We start from the raw sequence: 18,523 nt of genomic DNA, 5'->3' as shown, positions 1-18,523 counted from the left end.
CAGACATTTTGTTCGCAGGCTTATTTTAAAATGTTTTTCCACCAAGAGTTCATTAGGCATGGCCTTTCTCCCCTGGCAGGGAAATCTTCTAGCCAGCGTTCCAGAAGATCTGGGAATGCTGAGTAAACAGGAAATGAGACTGCAAATCTAGGCTGGTTTTGCTCCTTCTGAAATGACCCTAAGGGCTCAGCCATCCAATCACAATCACACACACCACACACAGCAGTTGCTTTCGGTTGACCATTGGTCAGCTTTGTGGCCCTTTGTGGAGAGGCTATGCGAGACCTGAGTGCAGTTTTCACAAGTGTGGCTACTGTGAATGATGCAGCTGTGCTGGGGCAGCTCCAGTGTGCGAGGCTTTGCATGAGTCAGTTGTGGCAGGTGCAGGATGGGAGGAGGAGCCCAACCCTCGTCCCTCTGTCTTTGCACTAGTGCATTATTGCAGTTAGGTGCCAGCTGGGGTTCTTGGGTCAGAGGAGCTAGTGGTAGGGACTCCCAGCTTCTTGGTGTCGCTGTAGGAGCTTGCAGAAGGAGAAAGCTCCTGGGCAGCTATCACTGCTGATGGCCAGAGTGTCACATTGCAACTACCAGTTTGGTTGAGGTCAGATGGCACAAGGGGAAAATTGGAGTCGTGGTTCCAGGCAGCTGCAGATTCTAGCATGACCCCTAAGACTGAGCAGTGACCTAGGCAGAGGCAGAGGTTTGCTCCTCTGTGCCTTTTAATGCGTATGTGCTTGGCTCCTTACATACAACCTTCCTGGGTTTCTCCAGGCTATTAGCTCTGACAGTTGCAGCCACAAGATTCAAGGATTATTCTGGGAAAAGGAGCACTGAGGGAAAACTCGTATGGGCTAAGCAGACTTAGGCCATACATTTTAAGCATGAGGCTTCCTGCAAAGAATCCTGGGAACTGTAGTTTGTTCAGGGTGCTGGGAATTGTAACTTTGTGAGGATCTGCAAGTAAACAAATGAAGCAAAGATGTTCCCTGCATGTTGATGCTAAGGCTGCCAAATGATTAAATATATTTAATCTTCATGGATGAATTGAACTGTTGGCTGATTAATATACATTGCTGCATATTGCAAGACCTCAATGAAGATGCCTTTGGCAGGCCATTTCATATTTGAGCATGGCAACAAACCAGGCTCCTTGAGTGTTCATTTGACAGAGTGCAGCCAGTCTTGGCCCTATGGTGAGAGTAGGCCCAATGGCCCATTGGTTAGAACTCAACATCACACAAATGTTCCATCAGCGCAAACATTGCAGTTGCGAGATGGGACAGTCCTCCTCCTCCCTCCCTCCGGGGGTGCAAGGGGAGAGGAGGGGAGAGAAGGGAAGGCCCATTTGTGAGCTGGAGTCCCTGTGCAGATCTATCACTGATGGGCTACATTAGGTGAATCCCACTCATTGTATGTTAGAATTATGATTTTCATCTTTTAAGTGTATGCTTATAAGCCATAATATGCGAAGTGGGAAGTATTCCCTTGGAGAACCTGCAAGAAGCAGTTTCTCTTGGGCTGAAAATGCTGACATTTCATAACTTTCATTGGCTGGGTTTGGATGCAGACCAGAAGGGAAATCCTTCTTTACATTTCTTTTTCAACTGATCTGGGACAGGAAGGCTGGCGCTGGCACAGCTGTGTGGCCAGAGCTGCTGGTCCTGGGATTTTTGCTTCTTGTCAGGTTTACCAGTTAATTGAGAGGGTGTGTGCGTGTGTCAGGATTTTAATCTGTGATTAATGGATAAATGTTGTAATCCTAAACATGCTTATCGGAACTCGGTGACACTTTAAAAAAAAACACATGCATAGGATAAGGCTACCTGGTTGGAGTCCTATGCACACTTCCAGACAGCCTGATGAATTCAGCATTCATTCTGATTTGCTTGCACAAACCTTATATGGTGGTTAGACTATGGGGCTGTCCATACCTGGGTTTAATGTGGTTTGGGAATGCTCCTTTAATTTTCCCTCATTCATGTAGACCACCTAACACCGGTCTTGAAAGACCTACATTGGCTCCCAGTACGTTTCTGAGCACAATTCACTATGAGAAGCCAAGTTACAGGGAACCAGGCAGAGGGCCTTCTCGGTAGTGGCGCCCGCCCTGTGGAACGCCCTCCCATCAGGTGTCAAAGAGAACAACAACTACCAGACTTTTAGAAGACATCTGTTTAGGGAAGCTTTTAATGTTTGATGTGTTACGGTATTTTAATATTTTGTTGGAAGCCACCCAGAGTAGCTGGGGAAGCCCAGCCAGATGGGCGGGGTATAAATAAATTATTATTATTATTATTATTATTATTATTATTATTATTTTATTTTATATAGCTGTTCTCATCCAGATATTGCTGTCCTTCATTTCCAGAGATTCCCTATGCTTTGAAAAAGCTGACTAAGAAAGCTACATCACTTGCATAGGGACACTCCAGATTTGGGGAGGAAAAAGTAGTTGGAGGAAAATGTCACATGGAGATAAAGGAGACACAGGTGGTTCACAATCCACGTTAAACCTAGCTATGGATGGATCCTTAGTCCAGTATTTATTGAGCATTCATCCTGATTTGCTTTCAGGGTGTTTACTCATATTTCCATTAATTATTCATCCCACACTTTTCAGTGCATTTTCCAGTCACCTTCCAAACCACAAAGAAGCCCTCCAGGTTACCTATTTATTGTTTGCTTGCCCTGTTTGCTTGCAAAAGGCTTACACAGAGATTGGATTACTGTATATCTAGTCTATAACGAGCATTAATTTTGATTTGTTTGTGGAACAGTTATATGACAATGACATTCATCTTCCTTTCATCCTGATTTGCTTGTGGGATGTTTGCACATCTTCCTGTTAGTCGTTTGTTCATTCCATGCTTTTCAAATGTGTTTCCCTTGCAATTGTTGATGCTTTCCCAAAAGCCGGGTTCTTTTTTAACAAGTGGATTAGTTGCCCCAGGGCCACAGAGTGCTTTAATCCACTTTAGATGTGCAAACCTAATGTTCCAGTAAGTGCTTGTATTCCTCCCTGCAAAACACGAGTAAGATTGAGCTGGAAAGGTGGCTAGCCCTACTACTTATTATGTATTGAAATTGTAAAATCCTCTCACCGGTCACTCTGCCATTGTGGTAGCTGTTTCTGAACAATTATGTTGAATTTCCTGGGAATGTAATTAAAGTGACAGTCTTTCAGACAGACTTCCAAGGCTTTGATTTAGGCCTCATGTGCAAAACATGGGGTTTTGCTTAACCAGCAATTTGATGCATAGGGTTTTGAAGCCAAAGAAAAGAACACATTTCCAGGTTCTCAAGACATTCCCACATGCTCACTAGCTCATTCCAAGCAGTGCTGGGAAACCTGTACCAGGGGAAAGAGGTGGGTGGGTGAGAACCAGGAAATGACAATAATCATAAAGCAGGAAAGGGAAATGGACTCTATTGGTTTTCCTTCTTTGTGATGAGATATATATGGGGGGGGGGGGGGGAATTCCAGCAAACTGATCTGCAGGGCACAATGAAGCAAGCAGAATTTAGTTTTGTTCTCAAACTGTCAGCTGTGCTGGGGAAGCGGTTTTAAAAGCACTGATATCTTGACAGATCCTTAAAATAAATAAAAAAAAGTCCTGTTCCTGACCTCTGGAGCCCAGCCTGCTATTCTTAAGCCTTGACCAATTCCCATCTGGTTTCCTGAGTTATGGAACACTCTGTTCTGCTGGGTGGGAACCTCCCATCCCTTGCAAAGCTCTGCAGCAACGCAGGAGGAGGTCAGAGATAATGTGCTGTAGGTCCCCATGAATTAGCTGATTGTCATAGATAGGACATACGTACATAGTCTTGGTACACTCCGCAGCAGGAGCTGGGGACCTCAGGCTTGTGCGGGATTATGGCCAATGCAGCTCTCTTTTTCCGGCCCCCAGGATTCTCCCCCTCCTCCCATGCCAGGCACCTCACCAGCCCTGCTCTGCACCCTCCCTGAGTTTATTTTGCCTGGCTTGAATAAGTAACTGAGCTCTGATAAATGCCTCTTGTTTGCCTGGATGAAGAATTGTAAGTGTGTGTGTGTGTGTGTGTGTGTGTGTGTGTGTGTGTGTGTAACAAATCAGCAAAGTTAAACTGCATAGCTGTTGCTCTACTCTCTTTTGCCTCTGGTTCCTTCCATCACTGGCATGGATGTTGCCCTCAGGGTGAAAAAGGTCCCCCCACCCCTGCTCTGGAGGATCTGTGGCTCTGGTCAGCAACTCGGTTTTTTGGAAGGCTGCTTTGAGAAGAGCCCATCTCCCATTGTGGCCAGATTGCTCACTGGAGCAAGACGGTTTGAGCATATTACACCTGGCTGCCTATTAGTTTCCAGGTGCAATTAAATGGCTCAGGACCGCAGTTCCTCAAGGACTGCCTCTACCCATATAAACCAACCTGGACTCTGCATTCATTATCTGAGGCTCTTCTTTGGGTGCCTCCTCCATGTGATGTCTGGATGGCAGCAACACGAGAACGGGGCTTTTGTGCAGTGCCCCCCCCCCCAGTTTGTGGAATGCTCTCCCCTTCATTATATATCTTTAGGTGCCAGGCATAAACGTTCCTCTTCAACCAGGCCTTGGGCTGACTATTCTGTAGTCTTTTAAAGACTATTCTTTTTTTTTTTAATAAATAATTTTTATTCACTTTCCAATAAACATTTTTTCCAGATTTAACATTTGTTTTGACATAAACATCTTTTTGACTTCCATCAGCCTATCTGAGAATTCTCCATACTCTCACTACGTCTCACATTTCTTACATTTATATTGCACATTATATCTCTTAATCTTAACCTTTCTTTTTAAACAATATTTCTATCAGTCTTTTTCACAAAGCCTCCTGAAAGCCAACAAGCGTTAGTTGCTCCTCACATTCAGTTTTGATATATTCTGTAAATTTACTCCAGTCCTCGGAAAATCTCTGATCACGTTGGTTCCTTATTTTTCCAGTCAATTTGTCCATCTCTGCGTACTCCATCAATTTCATTCTCCATTCTTCCTTGGTCGGCATTTCTTCCTGCTTCCATTTCTGGGCCATCAAAATTCTTGCTGCTGTCACTGCGTATCTAAACAGTTTCACATCTTTCTTACTAATTTCATTCCCTACTATCCCAAGTAGAAATGCTTCTGGTTTCTTGATAAATGTATATTTCAACATTTTCTTCATCTCATTATAAATCATTTCCCAAAAGCATTTCACTTTTTTACATTCCCACCACATGTGGTAAAATGTTCCCTCTTTTTCTTTGCATTTCCAACATTTGTTACAGATTTTATACATCTTACCAAGTTTCACTGGTGTTACGTACCATCTATACATCATTTTCATTACGTTTTCTTTTATTGTAGTACATGCAGTGAATTTCATTCCCTCCTCCCACAATTTTTTCCATTGATCAAACTGAATATTATATCCAAAATCTTTGGCCCACTGGATCATAACCGATTTCACTTCCTCATCTTTCGTATGCCACTCAAGCAATAATTTATACATTTTTGACAGAACTTTAACATCAGTATTCAAAATTTCCTGCTGAAACCTCGATTGCTTTTCTTGGAAACCTCTTTCCCACACTGTCTTTTTAAACATCGCATTTATCTGGTGGTAATGCAGCCAATCATATACATTTTCCTTAACTTCTTCATATGGTTTTAGTTTCCATTTATTACCTTCTTTCACCATCAAATTCTCATATGTAATCCAATTCCCTGACATATTGACCTTTCTTACACTCATAATTTCCAATGGTGATAACCAGTATGGTGTTTTGAATTCTAAAAGGTTTTTATACCTATTCCAAACCTCATTCAGCGGTCCTCTAAAGATGTGGTTTTCAAAACCTCTATGCACTCTATTCTTTTCACACCATAAATATGCGTGCCACCCGAATCTATTGTCATACCCTTCTAGATCCAACAATTGTGTGTTTTCTAATTTTATCCATTCCTTTATCCAGCAAAGACACGAAGCTTCATAGTACAGCTTTAAGTCTGGCAGGGCAAAGCCTCCTCTTTCTTTCACATCTGTCAGTATCTTAAATTTTATTCTTGGCCGCTTGCCCTGCCATATATATCTTGATATTGTTCTTTGCCATTCCTTAAATATTGTCACACCCCTGATTATTGGAATTGTCTGAAACAAAAACAACAGTTTCGGTAGCACGCTCATCTTTATCGTTGCAATTCTTCCCCAGAATGATAATTTCATTCTTCCCCACACCTCCAGGTCCCTTTTGATTTTATTCCATTCTGGTACGTAATTATTCTGATACAGGTCAATATTCCTGGGTGTTAACATGATCCCTAGATATTTTACTTTTTTAACCACATTCATCTCAGTTTGTTGCTGTATTCTTTCAGTTATTTCTTGGTCGATGTTTTTAGCCATTATTTTGGTCTTTTTCCTATTTAATTTGAAACCAGACACCTTACCAAACTGTTCTATCTCTTCCAACACCTCTTTTATACTTTGCTCAGGATCCTCAATAGTTAAAACCAAATCATCAGCAAAGGCTTTTACCTTGTATTCATTACATCCTATTGTTACACCTTTTACATTTCCATTGTCTCTTATTGATCTCAAAAACACTTCCAGGACCGAGATGAACAATAACGGAGACAAAGGACACCCTTGTCTTGTACCCTTAGTTATGGCAATATTTTCAGTGATAACATTATTCACAATCAGCTTCGCTCTTTGATCTGAATATATTGCCTTTATACCATTCAGAAAAGCTTGACCTGTATCCATATATTCTAAATTCTTTAGCATAAATTCCCAAGAAATATTATCAAAGGCCTTCTCTGCATCCACAAATATTAACATTGCTTGTTTGTCCTTCCCGCTTGACAGATATTCTATTACATTAATTACATTCCTTATGTTATCTTTCATCTGTCTTCCGGGAAGGAAACCTGTTTGATCATTGTGGATCATTTCCTTTAATATCTTTTTCATTCTGCTTGCTAGTACACTAGCAAACATTTTATAATCATTATTCAATAGTGAGATTGGCCTATAATTCTTTACTTGTGTCAAATCTGAATCTTGCTTGGGAATAAATGTTATATATGCTTCTTTCCAGGTCTCCGGTATTTCTCCTTTTTCCAATATGTTATTCATTACTTCTCTTAATGGTACAAGCAGGGTGTATTTCAATTCTTTATAATATCTTGCACTAAATCCATCTGGTCCCGGTGACTTCCCGCTTTTCAAATCCTTTATTGCCATTTGAATCTCCTCTAATTCTATTGGTTTGTTCAATTTGTTTTTATTACTCTCCGATATTTTTTACACCTTTTTCTTCTCTAGATATTCCTCTATTAATTTCATATTAATTTTCTCCTTTCTTTTATACAGTTCACGGTAGAAGTCCACAAAACATTTCCTTATACCTTTCTGACTCACAATTTCCAGATCCTCTATCTTTATTTTGTTAATCATATTTTGCTCTTTCCTTTTCTTAATTTGCCACGCCAGCCATTTCCCTGATTTATTTGCAAATTCAAAGTTCTTTTGTTTCATTCTTCTTATATTCCATTCTACTTCCTTATTGATTATCATTGCGAATTGCGTCTGGAGTATTTTTATACTTTGTTTTACTTTTTCATCTTTTGGTCTTATAGTCAATTTTTTCTCATTTTCCATTATTTGTCTGAGAATCTCTTTCTTTCCTTTTTCTCTCATTTTATTCTTAATCGCATTTTGTTGAATGAAGAATCCTCTCATGACCGCTTTACTTGCATCCCAAACCGTACTCATTTCTGTCCCCTTATTGACATTGTTTACAAAATAGTCTTTTAGACATTTCTGAGCATTATCTACTATTTTCTGGTCATCTAAAAGACTCTCATTCAGCCTCCACCTATAAGATCTTTCTTCAAATCCTTTCAAAATGGCTTTTACCGCGTTGTGATCTGATAATACCTTTGGTTGGATCTCAATTTTTTGCATTCTTGTAGTTAATTCATTGGACACCCAAATCTGATCAATTCGTGACATTGATTGATTTACCTCCGAGTAGAAGGTAAATTGTTTTTCCAGTGGGTGTCTCAATCTCCATATATCCACCAAATTACAATTTTCTACCATATCGAAAAAGGTTTTTGGTAATTTCCCTTCCTTTTTTTTCTCTTTATCTCGTAGTCTGTCCATTTCTATTGAAACCACTCCATTCATATCACCCATGATTATCATTTTTTGATCCAAATATTCAAATAACTTTTCCTCCAAACTTTTGAAAAATTCTGCTTTACTTCCATTCGGTGCATACACTCCGATTACTACCAACTTCTCGCCCTGCCAATTGACTTGTACTGCAATATATCTTCCTTCCTCGTCTTTAAAAAGTTGTTGTGCCTCTAATTTACTTTTTATATACAAAACCACCCCTCTCTTTTTGCTTTTATCTGATGAAATATATTCGTTCCCCAACTTTTTGTTGACCAAAATTTTTCTATGTGATTTTTTAACATGCGTCTCTTGTAAACAAATAATGTCCAAATTTTTTTGTTTTAAATATTGTCCCAATTTATTTCTCTTTTTTTTATCGTTCATTCCCTTCACATTCCAAGTCCAAAGTTTCAGTGCCATGTTGTCTGCCAATTAAATATTTTTACTTTATTTCTCTTCCTCTTCTTCGTCTTTATCAATATCCTCTTCGTCTTCTCTTTTTTCTCCTCTTCCCCTCCTCCTGTCCCTTTTACTTCTTTCTTCGTCCTCCTCCAGCTCTGCTGAGTCCCCTTCATCACCTCCTGTCCCCGGTTCCTCTGTCTCTTCTTCTTCCCTGGTCAGCTCTTTGTATCTTCTATAAAATTTTTCTACTTCTTCCTTTTTTATCAGCCTGTGCCTCTTCCCTTTATATGCAAATGACACGCCTTCGGGAAATTCCCATTTGAATTCAATCTCATTCTTCTTCAATGTTTGAACCAATTGTCTATATTGATCCCTTTTTTTCAAAAGCCTCATCGGCACATCTTTAAAGAAAATTATGTAATTCCCGTCGATGTTCTATAGTCTTTTAAATGTGTTTGTGGGATCGGGAGCTATTATTTTGTTGTTTTAACTATTTATTTGTGCTCTTAACCTGCATTTTTACCATATGAACCGCCATGAGATATTGTGATGATGGGCGGTATATTTTATTTTATTTTATTTTAGTGGTTGTCAAGCAAATCCTATCTCCATATAACTTCCCCACAAACAAATCAGAATAGTCAGTTAAGATGAGATGCAGTCTTAGGGGTGCACAAAAAGCACTCCACTCTGGCTAGAAGCCAAGGCTCCAGGGGGCAACTTGGTGGAGGAATCCGGTTGCTGGCAAGGGCCATCGCAGTAGTCCTGCAGGGGCCCCTCAGTCAGCCAGGCAAACTTTTTTAGGTCCATGGCCTCTGGCTTCCCAGGTGCCAGTCCATCTACTTGCAAAGGGTCAAGGTTGCCTAGGTCTGCCTCTACATGAACTTTTGGGCAAGCTAATCGGGATGAATGCTCAATAAATTGGTTGTCTGGAGGAGTATGAAGGGAGATTCTCAGAGGCTTCTGCAGCTGGAGCCTCAGACACCTTCAGACTGTCACTGTTTTGCATGCGGGATTCAAGTCTCATAACAGCAAGTTCAAATTATGCAATTAAAACAGATTTGGCTTTCCTTCGTAACAACAACAAAAAATTATTATTAATAGTAGTAGTAGTAGTAGTAGTAGTAGTTACTTATATCCTGCCCATCTGGCCAGGTTTCCCCAGCCACTCTGGGTGGCTCCCAACAAAGTATTAAAGATAGAATCAAACATTAAAAACTTCCCTAAACAGGGAATTTGCCTTCAGGTGTCTTCTAAAAGTCAGATAGTTGTTTATTTCCTTGACATCCGATGGGAGGGCGTTCTACAGGGTGGGCGCCACCACCAAGAAGGCCCTCTGCCTGGTTCCCTGTAACTGCACTTCTCGTAGTGAGCGAACCACCAGAAGGCCCTCGGAGCTGGACTTCAGTGTCCGGGCTGAATGATGAGGGTGGAGATGCTCCTTCAAGGTATACTGGGCCAAGGCCATTTAGAGCTTTAAAGGGCAGCACCAACACTTGGAATTGCTCGGAAATGTACTGGGAGCCAATGTAGGTCTTTCAGGAACCATGTTATAGGGTCTCAGTGGCCACTCACATGCTATTTGTAGTAAAGAAAGTGGGATAAAGAGATGCGCTGGAAAGTGTGGAATAACAATTGCTCAATTTGATGTGTAACCTCCCTGCAAACAAACCATGATGATGCTGACAGTGGTATTGCATCCTTTGCTGGTGCCCGGGGTGTGCATGCATACATGTGCACATGTTGGGCAGGACTGGGGGCAGGGCATGGAGGGTGAACAAAATCCACCACGCCAGCCCAGCCCAGCCAACACTGCAAGGTGGGCGCTGGGCCTGGAGGGGTCATGGGGCTGCGCTGCGCCGCCTGCCTGCACAAGGGGGAACCCAACTGGCTGGCGCAGCGCTTGGCGGCTGCATCCCCCCCCCAACACTGGCCAGGTGGTCATTCAGTGAGGGGGCCGGGGGTGTGGCAGCAAAACCAGACTGGGCTCTGGGTCCCAGAGACCCCTGCTAGCAGATAGGGCAGGGTGGGGTTCCTTGTGGGGGGCATCAGGTTTGCAGCCCCTCAGAATTCTGTGCCTGGGGCTATACCCCCCCCCCCTTGCCCTTCCCATGCTACATCCCTGGATGCAGTCATGTGGCTAGTCTGCTAGAGAAAAATCAGGGGCCTCCAGACACCGTTTCTCTCATGCATTCAGGATTATTTGTACTCATTATGGTGTTGGGGGGTCATATGCAACCCTGCTTTTGATCCTGTTTACGCCTCTAAAATTTGGTGGGCAGGCAGACTGCTTCATTTCCACTCAGTACATGTCTTGCGGCTTCCTGCTGAAATCCTATCACTTCTCATTTCACAAATGTTCTCTCTCTGTGTGTGTGTTTGTGTGTGTTTATTTTTGTAACACTTTCGTTGTACTGTAGTGCAAAGGTGCCCCTCCTGATGGCAATAATACGTAACACTGGAGAGTCATTGCAGACCTAATAAAATGGAATGATGCATGGATGGTCCAGTATAAATTCATCACTGATGCATCCACTGCTATTGCATCTGTGACATGTAGAATTATACACTCAGTCTGGAGGGCCCTGTAAAAGAAACCAAATGCCACCACTACTCCCATGAAATGTTTTACTGGGTGGATAAAGAAAACACCAGCTAGATTTCTGGCGTCTGCCACCTTTTATTCCTTTGATAGGTTCAGTATTGCTCTACTTTCTATCCTTCCTGACTGCCTGTAAACTGGGGGGGGGGGAGGCAGAGGAAACTGGATATATTCAGAAGTTTAAGAGTTGTATGAGCATTGGGTTGGTTTCAGAGTCCTCATCCTGCACACATCATTTCCCCCAAATTTCCAATTCCTTAATTTGTGCCCTTTGCACTAATCTTTCTTGCCCTGAGGGAAGAAGGGCGTTAGGAGTCGTGTGCTTTTGCCCTCAGGCCCTGCTTGTGGTCTTCCCATAGGCACCTGGTTGTCCACTGTGAGAACAGGATGCTGCACTAGATGGGCCATTGGCCTCATCCAGCAGGGTTTTTCCTTCTTTTTCTTAGGAATCAGACCGTTGGTTTCCTCGGGGCATTTGCCGTGCACTTTGAGTGGCAGCTGCTCTCCAGGGTCTCAGCTGGAGACGGTTCTCCCCAGCACTGCTACCCAACATACTTTTAACTGGAGATGCCAGAGACTGGACCACTTACCTTTGAAGCATGCGCTGTACCATTGAGTCGCCTCCCTTGATGCCTTCCTGCTTCCATCTATTCCCAGTCTGAATAGCCACCTCCATCCCCTTCAAGGCTCACTTCCTGAGCCTTGCCATACCATTCTGGATTCTTAGTAATAATAACAACAATAGGATTTTCAATTTTCAATTATTTTTCTAGGAAATGCATTACAGTATAACAATATGAACAATAAAAACATGAGTCATGTGAGTTACAGAGTCAATTTGTTGTCATATTCCCAAATAGGCCTCCAGAGTTTAACTTTCCATACAATGAAAAGGTTCTGCTAAGGCTGTCTTTTAATTTCCATAACTTACCCAGAATGTAAGATTTCTGTTCCTTTGGCACCAGATTTGGATTGGTGTGCATAGCAGTGTAAACACAACCCTTCACATGACTGGGATGTTGTGTAGCTGGGGAAAGCACCTCTCAACTGGCACACAATAGCGGGCAGTCATTGCGCGGTGGCACTGTGCGGCTGAGTCAGTGAGTAAACATGTTGTTCTGGACTCACTGAGAGCAAGGAAGGAGGGGGGGGGGAATGGATGCTGCTGCAGCTCCTTGTGGGCCCTGATTATGTAAGAGTCACTGCCCAGCCAGTTCCTGCCTTGGTGAACCTCCTTGCCTGCCGGCAGAGGCTGTGGTCAGGACCAGCCCACCATCCAAACAGATGGTTTCCTTCCCCAGCTTGGTGTGGAGTTCAGCATGTTGGTAAGAGATACTAGGTACCTGATTTTGCCATTGCAAAGATGCCCAGCTGTGTTGTATGTGTGTGTTTGTGTGTATGGATATGTGTATGTGCATATTAGGATGGAACAACCGGCCCATTTTGTTTCTCCGTGTCTCGTTTTCCCAGTCTTACATTTGGTTCTCCACATTTTTGCAGCAATTTGTGATTTATTCATTTAATTTTCATGAGCATGAAAATTTTAGTGCTCATTTTAGTGCTCATTTTAGTGCAAATTTCTTGATATAAACATGCTTTTTTGTATGTCGTTTAATGTACACCCTTGTTGTGCAAGGATTTTCCCCATGTATATGCATTTTTGTGAAAGTGGTTGGACCAAGTGCATTGCAAAGTTCAGGCAAGTGTGCATGTCGGGAAGTGCAAATTTGGAAGATTCTCCTTTTAAAATGAACTGAATTGAATCCCCCCCTCTCTAGAATGCACAGTTTTGTTTTGTTTTTAGCAGTTCCCGCATTTTAATGACACTTTCAAAGGTTCCTTACCCAGTCCCTTTGGTTCACTTTTTGCACTTGTGTGCACACTGTAAGGGCTGTTTAGTCCATTACACTGAGGAAAATTCTTCCAACGGTAGAATTTTCATTCCATGAGTTCATGGATGAATGGATGTCAGTTGCAAAGGGTGGCATCCAGCAAAGTAGTTGCACCAGCGTAACAACTTCTGCCCATGCAGGGGAACTTCCACTCTCCCTCTTCCACCCTGTGTTGCTCCTGCACCTTCCCAAATTTGCTCCAGAAGATTGGAAGAACACCCAGGGAAGATTTGTGTGTGTGTGGAAACCAGCAAAGGTAAAAGGTGCTGTACTAAGAGGGAGAGGGGAGGTTTGGCACTGTGCAAATGCACTGGTGGAACCAGTCTGGTTCTCCTGCTGGTGTGTTTGCACTGCGCCAATCTCCTTGCCCTCTCATCCCTCCTCTTCCCAGTAAGCAACAGCGACTCACCTGCTGTGAAGTGTTGCAGCTGCATGCCACTCTTACCTGGTGAGCCACCTCTCTGTAACAGGAAGGCACATAAACACCTGCAAACAAACCAGGATGGTTCTTAGTTGTATAACCGCCTGTAAACAAATCAGAACAAACGCTCTGTAAAGTCCAGATATACTCTATCTGCTGCATAAGTTTTGTACAAGCAAATTGGGTTGAATGCTGAATAAGCAGGTCATCCAGAGGAGGCCTTTCAGTTGTGAGACACACAGTTCTAGCTTCACCAGAACACCTGTGCTCCCAGCACATAATTTGCTATGGGTAAAGTATAAATTCTAAACCATGTTCATGATGGTGTCCACTGGTAATTATTCCAGATTATCATGGAGATAGTGTGTGGTGCAGAAGAGGTTTTGTTTTGTTTAGAAAAAAGGAGGTGGGTCATACTTAAGGTGCATTTGATGCATTTCAGTGTATGCCTGGTTTAGGACCTTGTAATGAGCACGCATGCTGGCAATTGGGTAGCTGACTGCAATGCCTCAAGCAGGGGGTAGGGGCATGTAGTAAGCCCATATTGGGGTAGGCAAGCCCATATTGTGCTAAGAGGGCAGTGTAAAAACTATACTGGGAAGGGGACAGGGAGCACTTATTGTGGCATTATTCGATAGAGTGCTGGACAAGGACCAGGGAGACCCAGGTTCAAATCCTACTCAAGTCACAGCCACACCATGTAGCTAAAGCACATGGCTTCCTCCAAGGAATCCTGGGAATTAGTTTGTTGAGGTGGCTGGGAATAATACCTTTGCAACCTCTAAGGCTAACCCATTTTGCAGGCTTGTGAGGGTGTGTGTGGAGGTGATCTATGCATCCAGCATTGAGCTCCTTTGGGGGATGGACAGAACATATGTGGAAAAAGCGAATTTAACTTTGGATGGGGTTCCATGTGACTCACCTCCTATTTTGGGAACTCCCTGCTTACCATCTATGAAATGCCTCTGAAGGGACAAGGGGCTTTCTCGGGAAGCTACACATCCGATATTGGAGCTGAGACCCCCAGGGTCCAGCCCAGCCCCCGAGGTCTCCATAACCGGCCTCCAGTGTCACAAGGACCCTCCCGCCTGGCCATTTTCTCCCCTGTGAGCCAAGAAGGCAACAGCAAAGGGGACTTTTTCAAGCACAGCTCTGCCCACATTAACAATAAGAGCAGAGGCTGGTAAGCATTTTCTCTTCTGCGCCCCAAGCAGGCAAGCGGAGAAAGTGAAGTGTGCATGGAAAAAACCTTGGCAGAGCCTCTGGGACTGACCCAGCAGAGGCAGCCACAGAGGGGCAAAGAGCCCTTTGCCGGCATTCTCAGGTGAGCCTGCGTGAGGAAGGGATGGAGCTGCGGCAGGAAGGGGTGCACTTGTGTTGTTGGGAAAGAGGGTGGGAAAGCAATTTGCAGCTTGGGTTTTACAGGAGTGAAGGCGGAATCAATAAGTCTCTTGGGCAAATGAGGGCTCCTAAGGGCGCATCCGCTGAGAAAGCAAATGCAGGGGCAGAGAGTATGCAGGGGAGGGCATTTGGAGGGGAAAGTACGTTGCCGGAGGCAGAACTTCCCACAACCTAATCCCTCAGGTGACACAGAAAATGCTCTCTCTCTTTCTTGCTCGCTCTCCACACCGATTTACTCCCAGCCGGCTTTATTCTGGTTTTGGAGCTCACCTGGAGATGTCAAAGGCCTGGGAACAAACGTTTAAAAACAGCCTTGCTGAAAGCTTGGTGGGTTTGGGAAAAGGTGAGCCCAGCCTTCACTGACTACAGCTGCCATCATGGAGGGCACCAGGTTGGCAGAGGCCGGGTGAAGATGTTTGTGCTTGTTGACTTCATTGACCGGGAGTGGAGAAGCATCTGACCATGTTGCCTGCTGATTTGTGCCTTGTGACTCTCGGCCAGTCAGTTTCGACACAGGGCAGGTCCTTCCTGGTCATCTGTTAGGAGTTCAGTTTGTTTCTTTACTTTTTGGGGAGGGGGGGTTGGAAGGAGGCCTTCAAACAGCCGCTTCTTGCTGGGCTCCTGCCCCCTTGGCCTCTCACCTGGGCTGGCCAGCAGCTCCTGCGTCTTGCCCTTTTAAACAGATAACTTGTTTTCACAGTTAAGAACCTCGGCAACAAAGCAGGCGATTCATGGTTATTTATAGCCCAGCCGGCCATGCTGTGGCCCAGTGTGAATTGGCTCATTCAGTAGGGCTTATGTACACACGCTTTGAAACAGAGCCCTCTTCAGCTCTCCTTGAAAGAACTACATGTCCCAGGAAGCCTCCCTTCTTTGCAAGGCGGGCTTGCAATTCGGGCAGCTTTGCCTGTTCCTCCTCTTTCAGGCCTCATTTAAGCGGGGTGCAACTCCCACCACTGCTAGGAGCTGGGTGTGCTCTATTTGACCCCCACTTTACAAATTCTGCAGCCTGAATAATCCTTTTCTTGCTGGGAGTAAATGTTTCTGCTTTTAAGATTCAAGTCCCTACAGCAAGCCTCCCCCAGCGGTTGCCTTCCAGATGTTTTGGATAGACTGCAAAATAGGGGGTTTGGCTTTTGCTGTCCAACTCCCCAAGGGATGTAAAATTCCCTCCGGATGGGCATATAGGACCCCCCAAAAGAGGACATGTCTGGGAATTCCCAGATGTGTGGCAACCCTACCATAACACTGCCCTGTGTGAAGAAGACTTTTTGTAGTTTTCCCTCTAAATCTCCCACTGCTCTGTGTTGTAGGATGACTTCAGGTTCTCGTGTGATGAGCGAGGGAGAGAAACTTCCACCCACTTTCTCCACGCCATGTGCAATTTCTATAAACCTTTACTATACCTCTCCTTATTTGCCATTCCTCCCCCTGAACCAAATATTCCACTTTTCCTTCTAGGGAAGTTGCTGCAGTGCCCAATTTTATTGCAAAATTGTAGTCTTTCTTTAACCAAAGAAAAACCACGGCCGCAACAGGCCACACTAGAGGCCCCATGGCAGAAGCACAGGCCCTAGTCCAGTTGCCTCTGGAGCACCAGAGGTAATGCAGCAGGGTGCAGTGGCGGGCGGTGGGGGGGTGGCAGTGGGGTGGAAACCGGGCACCCACAGCAAAAGCTTTGTGGGTGCCCAAGCCCCCAGAGTTCTCTGGAGATGGTGCCGGGGGGGGGGGCAGTTGTACATGGACCTGCTTTCAATACTGTTTGTGTCTTAAGAAGTTTTGGGGCAGACATGGCTTTGTTTCCAATCGGTGCATATCCTGTAACTTCCTGCTAAGATCCTGCAACTTTTTTATACCACATATGTTCCAGGATTATTGCTGTTGTTGGTTGTTGTTTTGGTCTTGCTTTAGATCTCCACAGTGCAAGGTTTCTCCTCCCTCCGACTGCAATAACGCAGTAACATTGGGGAAGCATCACAGAGCAATTAGATAAAGTGGAATGAAGTGTGGATGGTCCAGCCCAAATCCACCACTACTATTGTGTCAAGAATACAGCCATCCAAAAACACACCCATCTGGGGGGCCCCATTGCAGCATAAATGAATTCCACATACAGCAGCAAAGCACATGAGAAAGGAGCCGTAAGCAACATGCTGTAGCAGAGGGGGGTGCGCTTCGCAAAGTGATCTGGGGCTGAGAATGGAGGTGGGTGTCCCTATATTGCAATCATGGCCCTATATTCCTCTGACGTGTCAAAGGCACAATGCAATTGCTTGGCTTAGGATAGCCCTGCCCATATTGTAGCTGCAGGCAACTTTAACGGCAAGAAAACTTAGTAGCTGGTGAGATTCCTAAGAAGAGGTATGATTATGATTTCTGAGTACAGATCCCAATATCTGAAGGTGTGTTTGTTGTGACATCTCTCACACACGTGTGTATACTGCTTGGGTTGCTCATATTCTATAATGCACCACATAACATGCACACTTTCCTCCCTGCAGCATATGGAGATGTGTGGGAGGGGAAGGGAGGCTCTGCTGGTAATCCATCCATCTCTCTCTCTCTCTCTCTCTCTCTCTCTCTCTCACACACACACACACACACACACACACTGCCCAATTTGCATGACTGGAATGCAACTCCATTTCCGGCAGGACAGCTGTTGCATTTCTGGGTAATCCAAGCTTCAGTGCCCTCAGAATCCAGGAATGGGGATTTTGAGGGGGGCGCTGAGAAGGGGAGAAGGCTAGGGAAGGTCATTTGTAAAACTTGTCAGCTGAGGAATTCCTACTGTCATGGATGGTGCTTGTAAAAAGAAACCCTCTCTCTTTACATAGTATTCTCTAGACTCAGGGCTTTTTTCCAGCCGGAACTCTGGAACTGAGTTCCAGCACCTCTCAGATGGGCACCATTGGCATTCTAAGAGAATGAGGGAGGTGTTCATGGTGAGTTCCAGAACCTCTTTTTCTAGAAGAATAGCACTGTCTAGTCCAGGGGTTGTCCACCTGGTCCCTACCGCCCACCAGTGGGCGTTTCAGGATTCTAGGTGGGTGGGAGGGAGTTCTATGGCACAAGCTGAATCCTCCTTCCATTGAGCACCGGCAGGCGGTAAGGAAATTTTATCATCAAGAAAGAGGCATTAGTGGGCGGTAGGTATAAAAAGGTTGACTACCCCTGGTCTAGACTGTACTGTTCTCTTGAATATAATTTGCTTTAATGCATTTGAATATTGTATTTTAAAATTGTTGTAACCTTCCCTGGGACTTCATGATAAAGCACGGTAAGATAGCTAAACAGCAGCAGCAGCAGCAGTAAGAGCAGCAGCTGTCAGGGAATAGGAATACTTTCCTTTCCTTCTTATATATATTGTTCATTGCTAATACTTATAAATCGCAAATCTTTGAGCAGAAACACTCTCTCTTACTGATGAATTGCGGTGAAAGTATTCATTCCTTCTGATCACTTTTTGGAATTTTCAGAAATAAACAAGCTGAGTTTAACTTTCAAAGAATATGAGTGTGCTCAGTTCTGAAAAACTGCAGATAAACAGCAGAATGTGATACTGGAAACAGAATTCAGCTTCCTGAGAAACTCATACCCTTTTCAGAAAGATGAATGGAATCT

At 44.1% G+C, this 18,523-nt stretch overlaps 1 protein-coding gene across 6 annotated transcripts in view; it reads left to right on the top strand.

Moving 5' to 3' along the window:
* TNS2 (tensin 2) overlaps positions 1-18,523 on the top strand; it is a 134,590-nt gene that overhangs the window by 51,180 nt on the left and 64,887 nt on the right. Inside the window, exon 1 of one of the 6 annotated variants that reach the window (XM_083428184.1) lies at positions 12,303-12,510. The exons of 4 other annotated variants lie outside the window; for them this stretch is intronic. In XM_083428184.1, coding sequence (XP_083284310.1) covers positions 12,505-12,510 — 6 coding nt within the window. In that variant the 5' untranslated portion in view covers positions 12,303-12,504. Of the gene's footprint in view, positions 1-12,302; positions 12,511-18,523 lie in introns of those variants that run through there. One more of the 6 variants, XM_083428186.1, reaches the window with a different exon arrangement.

Source organism: Podarcis tiliguerta (assembly GCF_965153285.1).
Source record: "Podarcis tiliguerta genome assembly, chromosome: 2".
Taxonomy (NCBI): Eukaryota; Metazoa; Chordata; class Lepidosauria; order Squamata; family Lacertidae; genus Podarcis; species Podarcis tiliguerta.
The sequence above is the reverse complement of the archived record's forward strand: the minus strand, read 5'-3'. Positions and strand labels throughout refer to the sequence as shown.